Source organism: Taurulus bubalis (genome assembly GCF_910589615.1).
Source record: "Taurulus bubalis genome assembly, chromosome: 14".
Taxonomy (NCBI): domain Eukaryota; kingdom Metazoa; phylum Chordata; class Actinopteri; order Perciformes; family Cottidae; genus Taurulus; species Taurulus bubalis.
In genome coordinates, this window is record NC_136602.1 from 21,207,390 (window position 1) to 21,225,140 (window position 17,751).

Sequence of the window (17,751 nt, forward strand, 5' to 3'; positions counted from 1 at the left end):
GAAAAACTGGCTTGCCCTCGACTAACTAATGTCAAGGTTTGTGTTTTCAGCAATCTCTTTTTTTCGCCGGGATATGAAGGCAGTCGCAAGATGAATCAAGTGCCCTCTAATGTGAGGTGTGCAATGATAGTCAATAGAACATCCAAGATAGTCTCCAACAACTGGACAGACAGTCTGCCAAGGAAATATTTAGATGGTAACTAGCGGGTAAAGACTTTTCTGTTGGTACGATTCCTTCTTGCACCCTCTGTTGTGCATCTTTTTAATCAAATGTTGAACAAACTAACGAAACACGCTGGATGGCAAAACTTTTTTTAGCGTTTGATGTTTTGTGCCTGTAATTAACTAATTAAAAAGTGTTTTTTTTTCTTTTTTCATCGATCATGAAACCCCTTCAAAAGTTGACCGTCTGTTCTTCACGCCACACCCTCAATCTCCATCTCCGCAGAAAGTTAACATTTATCGCTCTGTCGCTGTCCAAATTATTTATTTATTTATTTAACACGCTACACCTCAAAGGTTGTCATGGAGAGTCCATGATAACCCCAGAGTGGGGGTCAGAGGACACCTATTGGGATGCGTTTTTTCTTGTTACATTGGACACACTTTGTTCTCCGGGATGGGCAGTTGGGCAAACGAGCCACAGTCGGTTGGAGAATCGTCAGACCTGGGCGACATCGTGCCACCCATGGGGATGCGGGTTGCAATGGCTGACATTTCTCCTGTTTGACTCTCTGCAGTAATTCCAGGTCGCTCTGAGGTCTGGTTCAGGTTGCCGTCAGGGATGGTCCCCATGCCGCTGAAGAGCTGGATTAGGCACTTCCTGAACTGGACAGAAAACGAGAGGATTAAAAGTGAACAATAATTCACAATAATGTGTATTGTAACACATGTATAGGACATTTGGGGAAATAAGGAGATGATACCACTGTCTTCCTAGAGCACAAATAAAAGTCCTACATACAAAATGTTAAAAAAGGACAAAAATATTAAAATACACTTAAATTATAATAAGTATCCTGATATATGTATGGTGGGCTTATATTATTTGATTATAATTATCGAAGCATTAATGTGTTCAGCATGAATGTTGCAGCAGGTAAAGGTGAAGCTCATGTAAGTACCTTTTATAGTTCATAATTAGGCTGCATACTAGTAATACATCAAAGTTTATTCGTGGTTTATTTAAATGTTTTAAGAATCTGAATCTGCAAAGTAACCTAACTAGTAACTTATATTGTCAGATACATTTTGTGAAGTTAAAGGTACAATATTTCAATAATAATAAGTTACATAAAAAGGAAATTCTCAAGTACCTGAAATGTGCACTTACTGTAAGTACAGTACTTAGGTAGCCTGAATGTACTTTGTTCTTCATGGGTCCAGCCTCTTCATTTTGATTTCAAAGTGCACCAGATTGATGTATTTAACTTTAAAATGGGACCCGCTAATAGCCCCAATCATTGGTTTCCACATTAGTTTAAATCTAAAAAACACTAATTGACCTTTTAACAGTCGAAGCTCCCACTCTGTGAAGCCCCGGGGAGAGCTCATGATTCCTGACCCTTAATGCCCTGTCTGATTTAACACGCAACTCTCCTAACTGCTCCCCTGAAACCAATGCTTTCACAGAGATGAAAAAAAAACAAAAAGCAAAAGGCTACAATGTCTTTGGCTTTGTTCACTCTGGGACCTTAAATGGGTAACCTCTTGCTGTAGTAGTTGTATAACTCTACCCTCCAACCTTCCAAGCTTTTAAAACCCTCCCGCACTGGAAGTAAGGTCATAAAATGTCACCTTAATGGCTACATGAAGAGACTGATACCCATTGTCCTTTACCATCGACAGCACATCCTTTCATCCGTTTCATTAAAGCAACGTAAAGCTTTGTGCTTTACATTCTAGAAATACACAGGAGCGGTGACACCAATTACAATCATACCTAGGCCTGCATCATGAATTATATCGCTGCAATAACATGATAACCGTACGCATCCTGTACTATAACGATGGATATTACCAAAATAACTAATTGTAATGTTATCTTTATTCTTCAATTGAATATGGATCAAATCCTTAAACAGAGGAAGACAGTTAAAGGCTAAAAGGGCAACAAAACAAAAAAAGATCACTGCAATTTGATGAGACAATGCTGCTGCAGAAACTTGGATATGTAGATGCTATTTGGTGTCAAGTTATTCGGTCAGGTAAATTCTTACCTTGCATTTAGGTTTTTTTGGCCACTAGGGATCAACAGAACAAGATGTTAAAAAAACATCTGACATGCAGTGTGACCTAATAAAGTTTGTATTGCTTACTTGCACATGCAACAGACATGTAGCAAAATCAGCATGGCTTTGTAGTCGTGTCCCTCTCCACCTGGGGCATGTAAGTCCAATATTCACTCTCCTTTTAGGTCTGTTTTGGTCTCCAAAAACTCCTGCGGGTAATGTCTTAATGTTTTTTTAGGCTGATAAACACTCCACTTTATACACCAGCTAGCTGCTAACTAAGTCTGTCTGCCGTTTGGTGCTAGGTAGCTGCATTCGTGAACCCAGCACTCTGTATTATACTTTGCGCAGATTTTATATTTATTTCTTTACCCTCAAAATGTTTGGCTGGGGCAGAACTATTTTCATCAGCCTTCCACAGTTAGCAGAGAAGAAACATTGGGCAGGGAGGGCACAGTCTATATTTACTTTGCTTTGTACTTTGTAAGGGCAGACACTATAAATCGCTGGGATCATGAAAATATCTTTGATGCTGCAACCTGCTGCTGGATAACGGTGAAGACAAATGCTGCTCTGCTGTTTGCTAAAGGTTTGTAAGCGGGACAGTGTGATCAAATCATGGATTAACATGGGGAGTGGTCTTGCGACAAATTGGGATAGGCGCTAGGCAGATAGCCCAGTGTATGTATCAGAGCTTTTTCATTGATAAAAGCGGCCTGCTACAATTAAGATTCTTTCTGGACTACAAATCCACTTCATATGTAGTTCCTAAGTGTCAAAAACGTTCTGGGTACATCATCCTTTCTTTGTCTTTTGTTTAGTTTTTTTGGTGTCTTTTGCAGCTCTTCAGGTTCATCGGGTGCATTTGATGGAAAAGTGGCGACAACACAGCTCTGGACTGCAATTGTTCAGCAGTGATAAAGACGGGGTCACTTAGCTTTGCGTATGGATTATATTCAATTCCATACCTTTTAACCGTTCATCTTGTGAAAATTATCCAAGGGCACAGGCATTGAGGTCGTAATGCGTGTGTCCTTGGATGCTTTCAGCTACTGAGCTCTCTAACAGCCTCTCTTTTCACACAGTGGTCCTCACACAGAAAGCTCAACAATGATTCACCATTGAAATGGCCTGTAGCCCCGCAAAAGTGAACCCGAAAAGTCACAAGTTTGATTACCTGACAAAAGTCCCTTTCACACAGCCTGTTAAAGGACGTCATTCCGCCTCAGTGTTCTATATGAAAAGTACGAAGGTGGACAGAGTTGTTCTGCCGCTGAGCCGGCAGCAGAGGTAAATGATAATGGACCCGTACTTGTATCGCGCCTTTCTAGTCTTCCGACCACTCAAAGCGCTTTAACACTACATGACATCATTCACCCATTCACACACTGATGAGAGAAGCTACCATGCAAGGTGCCACATCAGATTATCAGCCATTCATACATCGTTGCTCAAGGACACATCAACATGGGCTAGCGGAGCTGGGGATCGAGCCGCCGATCCTGTGATTGAAGGATGATCCTGCTCACCACTGAGCCACAGTCGCCCTAGGTAGTCTACATCTGTGCAAAAAGAGACAGCCGGCCCATTTTGTTCAGGTGCTATTTCTTGCATTTTCTTTTCGGCAGTATCACGGAATCTGTGTGGCGGGGGATAAAATGTGAGCGTGAAAAGTAAAAGAGTATCAAGTAATAACTCCTTTTGGCGATCATGGATTTATTTTGGGATTGCTTTTGTGCTTTAGTCTTACGGAACTCAATTCAGGGCAGCAGGAAAAGGAGGAGGAGAACTCAACAGTGGCGGGCCGTGCGTTTTCTACCTAGGCCTTCAGTGCCGTGTAGTCCACATCAGGGGCGGACTGGGGGGGAGGGTGGGGGAGGGCGCTTTATGAGACAGTGGACACTCCGTGGAGCAATGTGCAATTACGCAGCGCTTAATGGATGCCTCCAACCTCGCCTCGGTGAAAAAGGTATTGTCAGCGTTAGGTGCAGCAGCTAGCTCCCCGACAACCTCCAAAGGTAGCGGGACCAGCCCCGGCTCGACCAGCAGCAAAAACAGCGCCGTGGCTTGTTTATGATTAAATACGACTGCAGATGTAAAAACAGTAACACAACCAGCAGTGCACGCACCAGATGTGCGAAAGGCGTCATCAGCAAGTCCTTTTCTCAGGCTTCAGTCTAGAAAGCTACCTCGAATCTCAATTCTAGGTAACTTCTAGCTTCTACCTAGTAGCTTCTTTTGTTGACAGAAGTCACTGACCGATGACAGCGCATGTTAATGGTCACTGACCAATCATATGTCCACACCATTTCGCGAGCGCTTGCACGTCAAAGAATACACCCAGCTTGTCAAACTAAAGATCTGATTTGTTGAAGTCTATGACAATCAACGATAACGTCCACTCCCTGTGTACTTTAATCTGCAGAGGCCTGCTTAAACTGCTTTGCCTCCATAAAGACACAGGAGGAAAACATCTGATTGGATGAAACTCTCACAATCAACGATAACGTCCACTCCCTGTGTACTTTAATCTGCAGAGGCCTGCTTAAACTGCTTTGCCTCCATAAAGACACAGGAGGAAAACATCTGATTGAATGAAACTCTCAGCTGCACTGAAAGCAGTGCTGTAGACTGAAGGCAGAGCAACAAGGGAAGACAGGAGATGTGCAATGAGAAAATAAGCTAATAGGGAAAAATAATTATAATGCATGTGGTGTATTTTTGAAAAACAATTCAATTATTAAATAGCTATAACTTTGTGATTCTGTTTAGGCCAGCAGAGAAGGCTTCGCTGGCCCTGACGGCCCAACGAACTAAGTATATCTTCTCAAAAACTGATCAGTAAAGTTTCCCTTTCACAACAAAGCCCTTGTGGGTACAACATTTTACAGTATATCTTGTCATAACAGTCCAGACTACATTTTTAGATCTTTCATATTGATCAAAGAGTGTGAGCGTCCTGCAAAACCGATTATAAATAATACCAGTAGACGTGAGAAAAGGATATTTCTAGAATGTTCTTTCAACTTGGACCTTTTGACTGAAGAGATCCCAGGAGCTCGTCTCCCTCTAAAGCTCTCCTCTCTGTAGCAGCAGCCATGCATCATGGGACTCCCCTGCGACTCACCTCAACTTGTTATGTAACTCGGAGGAACGTGGAGACGTACTAAGTACTAAGAGCGCAACTGACTTTTATAAAGCATTAGCAGTTTGGCTGAAGCTGCTAGCCGTCCCCGTTTACGCCTAGTCGATGTCTCAGTGCTGGCTAACTCCAATAGGCAGCGGGAGCAGTTCAAAAGTGGGGCGATCAGATGGACATGCAGAAGGCATGCAGCTACCTGGCAAGGGAGTTCTGATTTAGGCGTCGAGCCAAGCACATACACGTATATCCCTATCTGAAAATAGATCACTTTAAAGTAGTACTGAAGGCATATTTAGACATGTTTGTCATAACTGGCCTCGACAGTTGTAGTGTTCACTCTACGGGCGGGAATAAAAAAAATCTATTAAAAAAATGTACAATGTCATGCGCATTAATAACTTGCCACGAATGACGGAGCCCCGGAGTGAAAACGTGGTGGAATACATGTTAACATGAAAAGGTCATTACTTAACGAGACTTCAGTTCTATGACGAGTTTTAGAGCTTCATGCTTACAACTTTGTACAGTGGCGACTCCAAACTGCAGCAGGAGGTACAGAGAACTGATGTGACATCATTAAATTGGACATGTCGGGCTCTTGTTTACCGGAGAGATGCAAAAGAGGTAAACTTGGTGAGTCCAGCATTCTAGGAACAGTCAGCCCTGCAGGGCATCTGTGTTCTGCTTGAGGACACAGTTAGGTATATTTCTGCACACATGAACTGTTTTGCTGAAGAGTAGTATGCCACTTTTGCAAAAAGTTCCACTCTTACCATAGAGTTGAGACGAGAATGCTTGAAAATGTCATTCCAATTTTCCTTTTTTTTAACCATTGAACAGACTGGCCTGCTTTTGACTACTGTTGGAGCCAAAATGGGGTTTTGTTGTTTGAGAGAAACACTGAGTTCCTTTATTTGAACAAAGGGTGGACCATTCAGCTCAAAGGGCATATAGGTAAGTGTCTGCTAATGAGAACAGGTGTGTGTGTGTGTGTGTGGATGGGAAACACAATAGTTTTTGACCGTGTGTTTCAGTTAAGATCAAGTGTTGTATCCTGTGTTGTGCTGCAGCATGTAAACCATGACTTAATTCAGGTGTATTGGACATGCGGATTAATGCTACGGTGTCACGGAGCAGAGAATAAATGGATCAAAGAGACACAGCGCACTGGACATTGGATTTGTTTGTGGCAACCTACCCGAGTTGGGACTTAAACCACTGATCCTCTGATTGTAAGATAGGCACAATAACCATTGAGCCACAGTCACAATTGATTGCAGCACTGACTTTACTATAGATATTGCCCAACTGCGAGGGAATCTGCAGAACAGAGTCCAGGCAGGTAAACAGTGGGATGATGTCTGAATTTTTTGTCTTTATGTTTCTAGTTTATTGAAGAAATACCTTAAAATAGGGTTTATCATCCAAAAACCTTCACCAATGATTTAAACATAGAGAAATATTGTCATTATGTATGCATTATTATGCTATGATTTTACTGGTCCGGCCCACTTGAGATCAAAATGGGCAGCATGTGGCCCCTTGACTAAAATGAGTTTGACACCCCTGCTCTACAACTACCATCACACCATTAAAGTCGTAAAATGTGAGCCTTAACATGACATCACAATTTCCCTAGTTGCCACTGAAAAAAACCCGTATGTAAATGACAGTTGCTAGCGCAGCCATCTGTAGCCTCTGTACTCTTTTGTCAGTGCGCATGAACACTTGAAGTACAGAGGCATACATAATAATGAAAAGGGAATATAATCCAAATGCATTCGCATTTAAAATAATAATAGCTGCATATTAAATCGACATGATTCGCGTTCACGGCATGCTTACGATAATTCAAATCCGAAACGGTTTCGTGCCAAGTACGTTACACATACAAGGAATTTGGCTCGGGGATAAGCACACCATCGTCAAAATAGTGGAGAGGGGGAGACACGTGCAACGTAGCGTGTGGTTCTCCCTCTGATTTTAATGGCTTTTATTCAATACAGAGATTCGAAGATAGATCCCCCTTGTTGTGTGTTGTCTACTCAGACTCAAAAAGGAGACAGTCTATGTGGGCTACAAGATCATGTGTGCGCTCTGTAACTGATGATCTGTGTGTGTTACAATCCACTCACTGTGAAGACTCTACAATTAGAAAGACTAAGTAATGATTAAGATTAGTTAGTCACTGTCTGACCTTTTTAGCAAAGCTGCCTCGAATAAAGCATTTATTTAATTAAGTGTCCTGTCAGGCTGTTACATTTGCCACTTAAAAGGTTGTTAAATCCAGTTATGTAGATCTTTAGTGAAACACTTTAAATCACTCAGCAGTCCTTAAGAGAGGCAAGCGTCAGCTCACAACAAAAATGCAAACTGTTCATTTGACAAAAGATGGGTTGTTTTACAGATAAACTGCCAAAGAAATTGCAATGTGGCTTAAACTAACTATGAAAATGAATCTTATGGACAGGCCTTTAAACTGAAAAGCCTTTGTCATGTGTTTAAGAACTACACATAATCCCTATTTTCTCTTGACTGGTGTCATATAATCAATATTAGTACAGTCAATAATAATTACCCAGAGAGACAGACTGCATGATGTAAATGGCAGGAGAGAATTGCTTGCCTCACAAGCATGCCATAGGTGGCTAATGCATTTTTTAACAGAGCCACACATGGACAATTGTACTCTCTGGATTTCATGTTTCATTTATTCATTCACCATGCATTATTGAGGGACAGGCTAACACCCAACAACAACAGAAGAAAAAAAAAGTGTATTCTGCAGCAGCTTCCATCTACTGCATACAGTGACTTACTCGTCTCAACTCTGGCAAAAGAAGGAATTCAGATACCTTCCCTCTAAACTGCTATGACTAGTTTGGTATTTGGGCAATGTGAAAATACTTTTTTTTTAAAGCAAACAGGACCAAACTGGTTGAATCAAGTATAGTATTCCTTTCCAGCATGAAAACTCACAATTACCTGTTTGTTCATGAAGACGTAGATGATTGGGTTGTAGACAGCAGCTGTCTTGGAGAAGAAGGCGGGGATAGAAGCCAGTCTGGGGTCAAGTTCGATGCTTGGATGAGCTGTGACCAATAAAGAGAAGGCTGCGTACGGCGTCCAGCCCACCATGAATGCCACAATCATCACCACCACCATACGGGTCACCTGCCTCTCCGGCTTCCTGGCAGTGGCAAGGCGACCATGTGATACCTAGAGGAAACAGAGAACCATGGCTAGCTATGAAGTACTTTGGTATACAACAGTCACTTAGTCTATTAGGGAATGAACAAAAATGCTTTTTTTCAAATCGAAGATTGAAAAATATTAAACAAAAGGATTTTTTTCGAGATCTCGCAAAAAATAAATAAATCGCAGACTAAAAAAAAAAAAAAAAAAAAAAAAAAAGGACAAACTCCACAGGGAACCCTTCATTTGGTATCAACAGTTCCCTGCACAGCTTGGTTGATACTGATGCGGCCCTTATTGCACATCTACTTCCACTTAATGTACTGTGGGTGCATTTACAGAAAGTTGCCAAAAATGGCCAGCCTATTAAACTACTAAGCTACATTTCAAAACCACAATATATCACAGAAGTGAGAAAGGGAAGAAGTGTGCCAGGAACAAGAACGTTTTTAAGGAACTTACGTCAAATGTCTGCAGCTACAGTGTAACCGGCCGATACCTGATATTTCCTGTAATGAAATCCCCAAATCAGGGTAATATTTTCAGCAAACTACTGCAACTTGGATTTAGCTTGTTTTGATTAATATCCGTCCCTCAGCACACTACTGAAATGGAATCTGAATCCTTTTGCATTTTCTTCTGTTTTCTCTGATGCACCACAATTAAGCAACCACCTACCCATACATACCACAACCCCCTTGATATGTTTGATTGTTCTGAAGAAAAAACTGGACAATCAGGGAAACACATAAATAAAACAAATCTAAACATGACTGAAAGTCAGGGGATTGGATTTAGAAATTAATAATTTTGTTTAGAACTACCAACCTTCCTGAGCTTCCGCAGGAGCTTTCCATAGCAGAAAAATATTACTCCAAGAGGCAGAATGAAACAGGTGGCGAAGAAAGTGATGATGTAGCTGTGATCGATCATGTTGGTTGAATACCTGTTCAGAGGTGGAGAACAAAGACGTTTATATTCACATTGTATGAGCTTTAAATGGGTAAAAAACTGTATTTTACAGTTTATCAAATAATGTGTTGCTTATACAGGGAACTATCAATACAAATAGATGTGGATTGATCAATAGATCACATGCCAAACTGTTTGTTTGGTAACACTTTTGCATCCCTTGAACAACAAAATGGTTTACAATTCCATGATTTCACAGCTATGAGCTGTCTGCGAAATGTCACGTTGACATTCAGAGGCTTTTATCTGACTGGAGAGAAAGATGACAGTTGTGCACCTCATTTGAGCTTCAGTTAAAAAGGGACATTTCACAGCTGAGACCAATCTCTGTGACACAATCAGGGTCCCGGAGGCCACTAATTCAGTCTAATTATGTCATTTCCATTCTGCCGTCAAATGTAACAAGCTCCAGATTAATGTGTAAGGAACTACCTGGCAGAAAGAGTGGTTCCTTTGTGTATTGTATGTGTATTCATGCTTCTTGCTCCTTATCGAACCAGGGAAGTGTGGTCTGCACACATTTGTGATGCATCGATTCACACCTCATTCCTCGTGAATTTAATGTCATGTGACACACGTGCAAAAATGCATAAAGATTTTCTCCACTCATTCAAATTGCTTTTTTGAACAAAACAAATCATTCAGGCTAGTGGGCAGTGCCGTACTGTGGTGAAGAAACACAGCGTAGGATTTCAAAGCTATATCTGCAAAAATAACTTAAGGCTCTGAAACTGTAATTATCTGAAATCCCTGAAATATGTTCTGGGACTCCTGTGCAGCTCTTGGCCCCTTAATCATTCAAACGTTCTCCCTTTATTCCTTGGCCCTGAAGGCAGGACATGAAAATGTAATTTTCTATTTGCTTATCTCTCTTCTAATTGCACCCCTTCAGACAGTCATGCAACCTTTGGTTGTGCCCAAGTGACTCTACCTGGACTCAACACATCTGCCCCCTGTAGTTGTATTAAAACATAATCGACCCTTGTGTCAACCTTGCGCCATTAGGCTTGTTACTATGGGCCCTGCCATATGCAAAAAAAAAAACACAATAACTTGGAGGTGAGCCCCTTCAACTTGAAGGTCTTTGGTTTGGACATATACATAGGGGAATTTGTTTATTAATGTCAATAAGCAGTCAAATTCCCGATTTAAAAGGTTGAAAATAATCAGCAGTTTAAACCAATAAAGTGAAACATTTTAATGTACTATTTACTCGAAGCCCCGCCCCCCACTGCTACTCCGTCAAGCTATTGGAGCTTACGTTACCATCACACTGCCACTAACTGCACTCCCTAAATAAATATTATCACTTTTTTTTTAAAGATGTAGAAGAAATTAAAGAGACATGCAGTCAACATGCATGTCAACAATATGCATTTGAAGGATATATCCAGGATATCAAACTGATTCAGTACTGAAAACAGGTTAACAATCTAAAAATAGAAGCAAAAGCACACAGTGTAAAAGTGAACCATCACCGGTGATAGAGACGGAAGACAATGAAATTAAGAAACAACACTGTTCCTGTAAACCTACATCTGTATTCACTGTTACTATCTTCAAAACGTTAAATTTGCATTTGTATATATTCAGTTTACCTTCAGTAGCTACTGTAGTAGAACACTAGTTAATGATGTGCAAATGTGCTTTTTTTTCCCAGTAAAGGTTTTTTGGGGGGGGGTGGTTCTTTTTCCAACGTGAGAGTCCTGGGACAGAGGATGTTGTGTGTTGTACTGATTGTAAAACCCTCTGAAGCCAATTGGTGGTTCGTGACTTTGAGCTATACAAATAAATGTAATTGAATCAGCTCCACAGGTTTTTACGTAGAAACGTAACATTTTACAAACCTATATCATCCTCAAACCTCTCCGGGTAACGAGTATCACTTTACACACCCTTCAACCATGACTAGCCCAAAATCTACAAAACACGCCTGAAAATAAAGCATCCCTGAAACGAGAGTCTACGGAGCAGAGCCCTGACACTTGTTAGACCCTGGTCAAAGCTGACTGATGCTACTTTAGGATTGGTCCGTCTGCGTTCAAGGGGCGGGACTTAGCAAAGGGTCAACTGGTTTGATGAAGAGTTGATCCAGTATCAGATCCAGTTTCCCCAGCAGCTCCTTTTAATTTAAGTTTTAGTGACTTAAGTTTTAAGGAACTTCGGCATATCAGCCAGACAGCATTTAAATCAGCTCCAAGTGCTGTCGCCAGCCAAACCGTCATTTTTGATGAGGTGTATATCACATGAACCGGTCCTGTGAAACAATCCCAAAAATTCTAATTAGAATCAGTCTTCCCACCACCAGCTGGTGTGCCCCTTCTCCCCATCAGCCTGCCTGACTGTCAGTGAATCTCCTCATTTAAACTGCGTAGCTCACTTATGCTTCACATTTGAAAGTTGAAGCAACACTTTTTTGACACTACCTCTGTGCGACACTAAAATATGGAATGTTTTAAATCCTGCTAGCCGACAGGTTATACTGCTAACCTGTCAACATAAACACATTTTTGACAGTTTTATTTTTTAACAAATAAGTACTGTAGAGTGATAATGATAAAGACAAATGATCAAGTGTACTAATATCTACTTAATGTTTGTCTAATTTGACAACCTACATGCGTCTCATTGAGTCGATGTCCAGGGATTTGAGCTGGCAATCTCTTCAGCGTGTGTCTTTAATATAAATGTCTGACATAATACGTGCACTGGAAGGGAAGAAAGTCAACAGCTTACTAGATGCAGTAGAGTTTATCCAAACCTCTCACCAAGGACACAGCCACCTACTGACAATTTTCCTGCACAATCCCTCAAAACCTTGCATGAATGCTTGTTAACATTCTGTCCGGTGCTGAATATCTGCATGTACCCAGAGGTAAAAAAGAAAGAAAAAGATGCACAATAATGAGGCTTTTAAAATGCATCAGGGCTGCGCATATTGGCAACACTCTGGACCTGGAACACCTGTGTTGTTTGCACTCCTGCTGTTAATCAAATGTTTTCTGACAGAACTCACCCAAAGGTGAAGCAGGCCATGTACTCGCTGGGTATCTCCATAAGGTGATCTCTTAATTGTATTGTCTGAACCACTCATTCCCAACTTGCTTCTTCTGAGCATTGAATCCCTTACAGGGCTTGAGGCAAACACTCAGCCCCCTATCTTGCACGCCTTTGATCAAAGCAGCTAAATAGCATTACCTAGATGGCACCCTGAGGGCTAAGGTCAGAGCTGACCTGTTTCTTGACTTTCTCGAAGAAACACATTTGCACAGTGTAAGCTGAAGCAGCAATGTAGATCTGAGCCAGAGGCTTGGGTGTGGACTGTCTATAATCTTTATCCGTTTGAGTGCAAGGTGGGTGTTAAGATAATTAATACAGGGTATTTATGGGCTAAAGGTTATGGGCTAGCATAGGATTAAAGTATTGTTTTACGGTTAGGTGTAAGTTCAAAGCTCATGCGTCATGACTTTGTAATGTAAAAGTGACGAACCCACAGAAAATTATCACCGGCCCTGCAGTTTCAGCCTCCTTTTTACAGAGACCTGGCCCCACCACAACACCGCTGATCAGGTCATTGCGTTTGACAGACGGACAGCATTCCTGTGACAAAACAACCCAGTTTTTTTTTCCTGGCAGCTACAAAGCCCTCCTCCAAACCGCACTTTTTACAATCAGACCATATTTCTCTGCTCCTCTTGCCAGCTTACTCCCAGCTGATTTAAAGGATCAACCATCAGGAAAAAGAAAATGTCAAGTATGGACAGAGGAAGCTGAGCTTGAGTGCACAGACTGGCACATGTTCAGAGACACCCCCTACCACGAGAACCACACCAACCACATTACATAATACATCAGCAAATTGAGTTAATTATCAAATAAGGCGTGTTGCAACGGCCACAGTGTGCTTTTTTTTTTTAAATGATCTGAGTTTTGTCGTCTTTACTGGTTGATTCTAATATGGCAATTATATATATATATATATATATATATATATATATATATATATATATATATATATATATATATATATATATATATATGTATATATATATATATATATATATATATATATGAATAATCAGTTGTATTTATTGTTTGGACATATGATCTAATCTTGCAATCTATTTTGAAGCCAAAAGGTGTTCTTTAGTTTGACATCATGTACGCAATGGGTTCTTAGTCAATTTTTACACAAATACTTAGAATTTTCTTTGCTGGAAAACTAACAAACTGGCCGTTTACAACACTGGACCAGAAGGATTTATGTGTTTCATCGTGTTCCTGTTTGCTTTTTTAATTTTATTCAAGTATTTTCACATTGCCCAAATACCAACTGCATTTTAGCGTAAAGTTCTGTATTGTCAAACTAAAATGGAAGCAGTGTCTGTCCGTCTGTCCCACATTTTTCTCGACAACCATTCCAATCGATTGCCGCTTGACTCTTGTATTGCTGAGGACCCAAGGAAGCACTTCAGTGTGAGCTCTTGAGATCTATGGGACATATTAGTGGTACGTTATGTACACTAAACTAAACACATGATCGGGGATGCAGCGATGTCATGGCAGGTATACCTGCTCTGGTATTATTATTAAAGATGATTGAGTGGCACATGGTGGGAGAAACCTAAACCACCATTTAAATCACTTAACTACTTAACAAAAAAACAAAAAAATATCTGCCTCCATACATGATATCTAACCAAAGACTTCAGATTTAAGGGTCACTTCAGACAGATCACAAAAAAGTATTTTCTCACTTACACCGACCTTGATTTTGTAGTGTGGTGCTTTGAAACTGCTGCCACCCGAATATAATAGAGGTGAATTGACTTTTGTTTGGATCAAAGCACTAAAAATGTAATTTATAAATCACGCAGAAACGAATGCCCAATCAATAATACACAAACCTCACTGTCTGCAGTTTTCGTTGTGCTGATTTTTCAGGATTAAGTGAACAAATATGTTTTTGTCATGTAGGCGAAAGGACCCTTTCAGATACATTTCTCGTAGTTGTCCAACAGCTTTAAACAGCCATAGCTCTTTGTGGGTTTAAAGAGATTATACAATGCTCATTTCTCACCAGTCGGGCTCACAGGTGGTTCCGATCTTGCTTATGGTGTATCTGTTCCAGCCCAGCACCGGAGGGAAGGTCCAGATGAAGGAGAAGGTCCACACGAACAGCAGACCCAGGATCGCGTGCTTCGGTTGCAGTCGGATGTTCCCCAGGGGCCGGCAGATCACGAAGAATCGTTCGAAGGACAGAACGGCGAGGGACCACAGGGCCACGATCCCTGAAGCAAACAGCAGGAGCTCAGCAGGACACATACCACGAAGTCCTGGAATTAGTTTTTAGTTACTATGAAAACCTCAGCTTTTTCATTTGTTCTGTGATACGTCTGGAATATATTTGAGCCCATAATTAAAGTATTTGCATCTCTTTTACATTGCTTCATCTTTCACAGTGTAAAGAGGGAATTTAGTCAATGTATTTTCTTTATATCTATAGCCTTTGGAACTTATCCGACTGGGATCGTCTGGTGAAGCCGTCCCCTGTAGTGGAACCCCATGTCTTCATTTCTGTAAAAGTGGCAGTACAGTTACTAGAAATAGTTAAATAATCTAGAATGGGCTAAAAAAAAAAAAAAGCCGACTTTAATTATAGTAATAAGTCACTCTCACAGACCGGTTAATTACATATCTCTCCACAGCCAGGTCTCCATGGTGTCTGCCTACTAGACTCAACTGGAGAGGACAAAGGAGAGAGGCGGAAACCAGGGTGTTCAATTATGTCACACACCAAAGGGTGTGTTTCTCAAGAAAATTGTCCATTGTTTTTAACCCAGTGACATTAAAATGGTCTTATCTGTAAAGAACAGGCGTACGAGTATAGAAAAACAAACAACTAAAAATAGGCAGGAGTAGAACATTCTCTCACCCTGAGCATACTCACTCAAGAAGAGCTAGCTCGTCTTAATTACTTTCTTAAATCTTCACATGTATGCCCCAGCACACACACACACACACACACACACACACACACACACACACACAGCTGTCAATCAGCTGAAACGGCTGTCAAGACTCAAATTGAAGTGTCTTTTCACCACAAAACCCTTGAAGATGGAAGCCTCACTTCACTGGGCTATTTGATTAGCTTCCTCTACACTAATTTACGTACGGTGGTTTCTTTTATCACCCCGACGCCTTCTCATCCTACAAAACAAAATGTGGTTTTGTGTTGCCATGTGCTGGAGCACTCCTCTTGCCCTGCAATGTTTGTTTTCATCCACGAAGAACATTCTTCTTCTGTGTATTTAATGCATCACAACTACTAATACACCAGGATCCACGCGTGCAATATGTACAATTACAAAAGAGGGTTTTCTATTGATTATGAATAAGTCATGATACCATGTGACCTCCTGTGTCTCTCCTCTGAGTTGTCAAAATAGGATCGCATAAACCTTGTTAACAAATCCAATAAGGATCCTTCGCCTGAGTATTCTCTTTTCCTCTTCATTTAATTTACTGCAGACACTCACCTCAGTCACCAGACGCCCAAGATCCCACTTTGGGATCCTCTGTATTCCGTCTGAGAACTTGACTGGAGTCCACAAAGCCCGACCACGGACTGAATTAAATGTTATTGGTGGTCACGGTGCTGGTAACCTACTTATGGCAAGTCATGTACATGCAGTGTGTGAGGGTTTTTTGTTCCTGAAGTCTGTCTTCATGCACATGTAAAAAGGATCACGCAGGTATATTTCTCAAAAATCTACACATTGTCTCAAGATACAGAGTACAGGGACTTTTTTCAACTGTTGCCTGAACTCAATGAAGTTTCCTGTCTTTTATCTTTCGCATTTTAGAATAAGCTTTTACTTTCCACACACTAATGTCCTTAATCCCAATCCTTGTGCTCTAGCTTTAGTTTGTGTTTTTTTTTTTTTTTTGCTTTGTACATTATGCAGATTACACTAGCAGAGCTGCATTATGGGTCGATGAGCTTTGAAGGGTGCAGTACACACACTGTAATAATTTTATAAAATGTATTTATAGAGCTGATCACACAAGAAAGTTTTTTGTAAACCCTGTAAAGTCCTTCCTATGTGATTAGTATGATGTTTTTGCTACACTCCATACAGTGTGAATATTAACTAATGTACTTCTCAAAGTATCACTTCAGTATCCAGTGTATAGCAAGTACTCTGACATAGTAAATTAGTGCTTATTTGACATCTACAAACAAGATATGAGCGCTCAAATAAACTGAGCAAACTGATCCTCAGACAACTTCAATTTGGCAGCAGTTGTTGTGAAAGTGATTTGTCACTTTTATTTTCACCTCCCGCTCAGATGCCCTGATTTATGAGCAGATGCTGAAGTCAAAGCTGATGGAAGGCTGAGGAGGATGTGCCATGTGGAGCTGTTTCACGGTCATCACACATCTTTTTTTTTATTTAAAAAAGCTCCAACACTGACACCTACAGTTATACGAGTTGTCTTAAGCAGCCCTACAATTAAAGTAGGTGGGGTGGAGGGAGAAAAACAGATAAACTTACCGAAAAAAGTAACAGCAAACCCCTCCAAAACGCAAGCCCACTTCCCAAGGAAGAAATAACCCCTAGCGTTTGTCAGGAAACTTATTACTCCACCGGTGAGGGAAACCAGAAAGTCAGCGATGGCCAAATTAACTATGATATAGTTTAGGGGCTGTCTGAGTTGTTTGTACTTGAAAGTGACAAACATGACGAGGAAGTTTTCGCTCAGGGACAGCGAGGTGACCACAAACATGAGCACGGCCAGGATGGTGAAGTTCCACGGCGCGATGTTCCTGATGGGTGCATTAAACGGATCATCGGTGGCGGACAGTTCGGCCGCCACAGTGTAGGACACAGCGTTCACTGACAGACTTAAAGTATCCATTGTCCATGCCCAGAGTGTAGGCCTAACAGCTTTCCACCCCTCACACTCACAACTTCACGCAGAGTCACTCCTGGACAGCCGCGCTTACGTTAAACACGCTGCGAAGCATCCCGTGTGCCCTGGCGCTCTGCTCTGGCAAAGTTTTGCTGTTGAGATCCGCGTTTGCCGACGCGCATGTTGGCGCGCGGGAGAGAGAAATCCGCCGGAAAATGTTTGAGTTGAGCGGCTGAAAAGCGCGGGTCTGCTCGTGGGAGCGGAGTAGCGGCGGAGCACACGGCGCGCGCA

At 41.3% G+C, this 17,751-nt stretch overlaps 1 protein-coding gene across 1 annotated transcript; it reads right to left on the minus strand.

Moving 5' to 3' along the window:
- Nucleotides 1–591: 591 nt before the first annotated feature.
- On the minus strand, nucleotides 592–17,466 carry valopa (vertebrate ancient long opsin a; the record flags this gene model as incomplete). The annotated part of the gene is made up of 5 exons (XM_079229616.1): nucleotides 592–828; nucleotides 8,359–8,592; nucleotides 9,397–9,514; nucleotides 14,621–14,831; nucleotides 17,103–17,466. 5 exons carry the CDS (start codon nucleotides 17,464–17,466, stop codon nucleotides 592–594), a joined length of 1,164 nt encoding a protein of 387 aa, XP_079085742.1.
- Nucleotides 17,467–17,751: the final 285 nt, after the last annotated feature.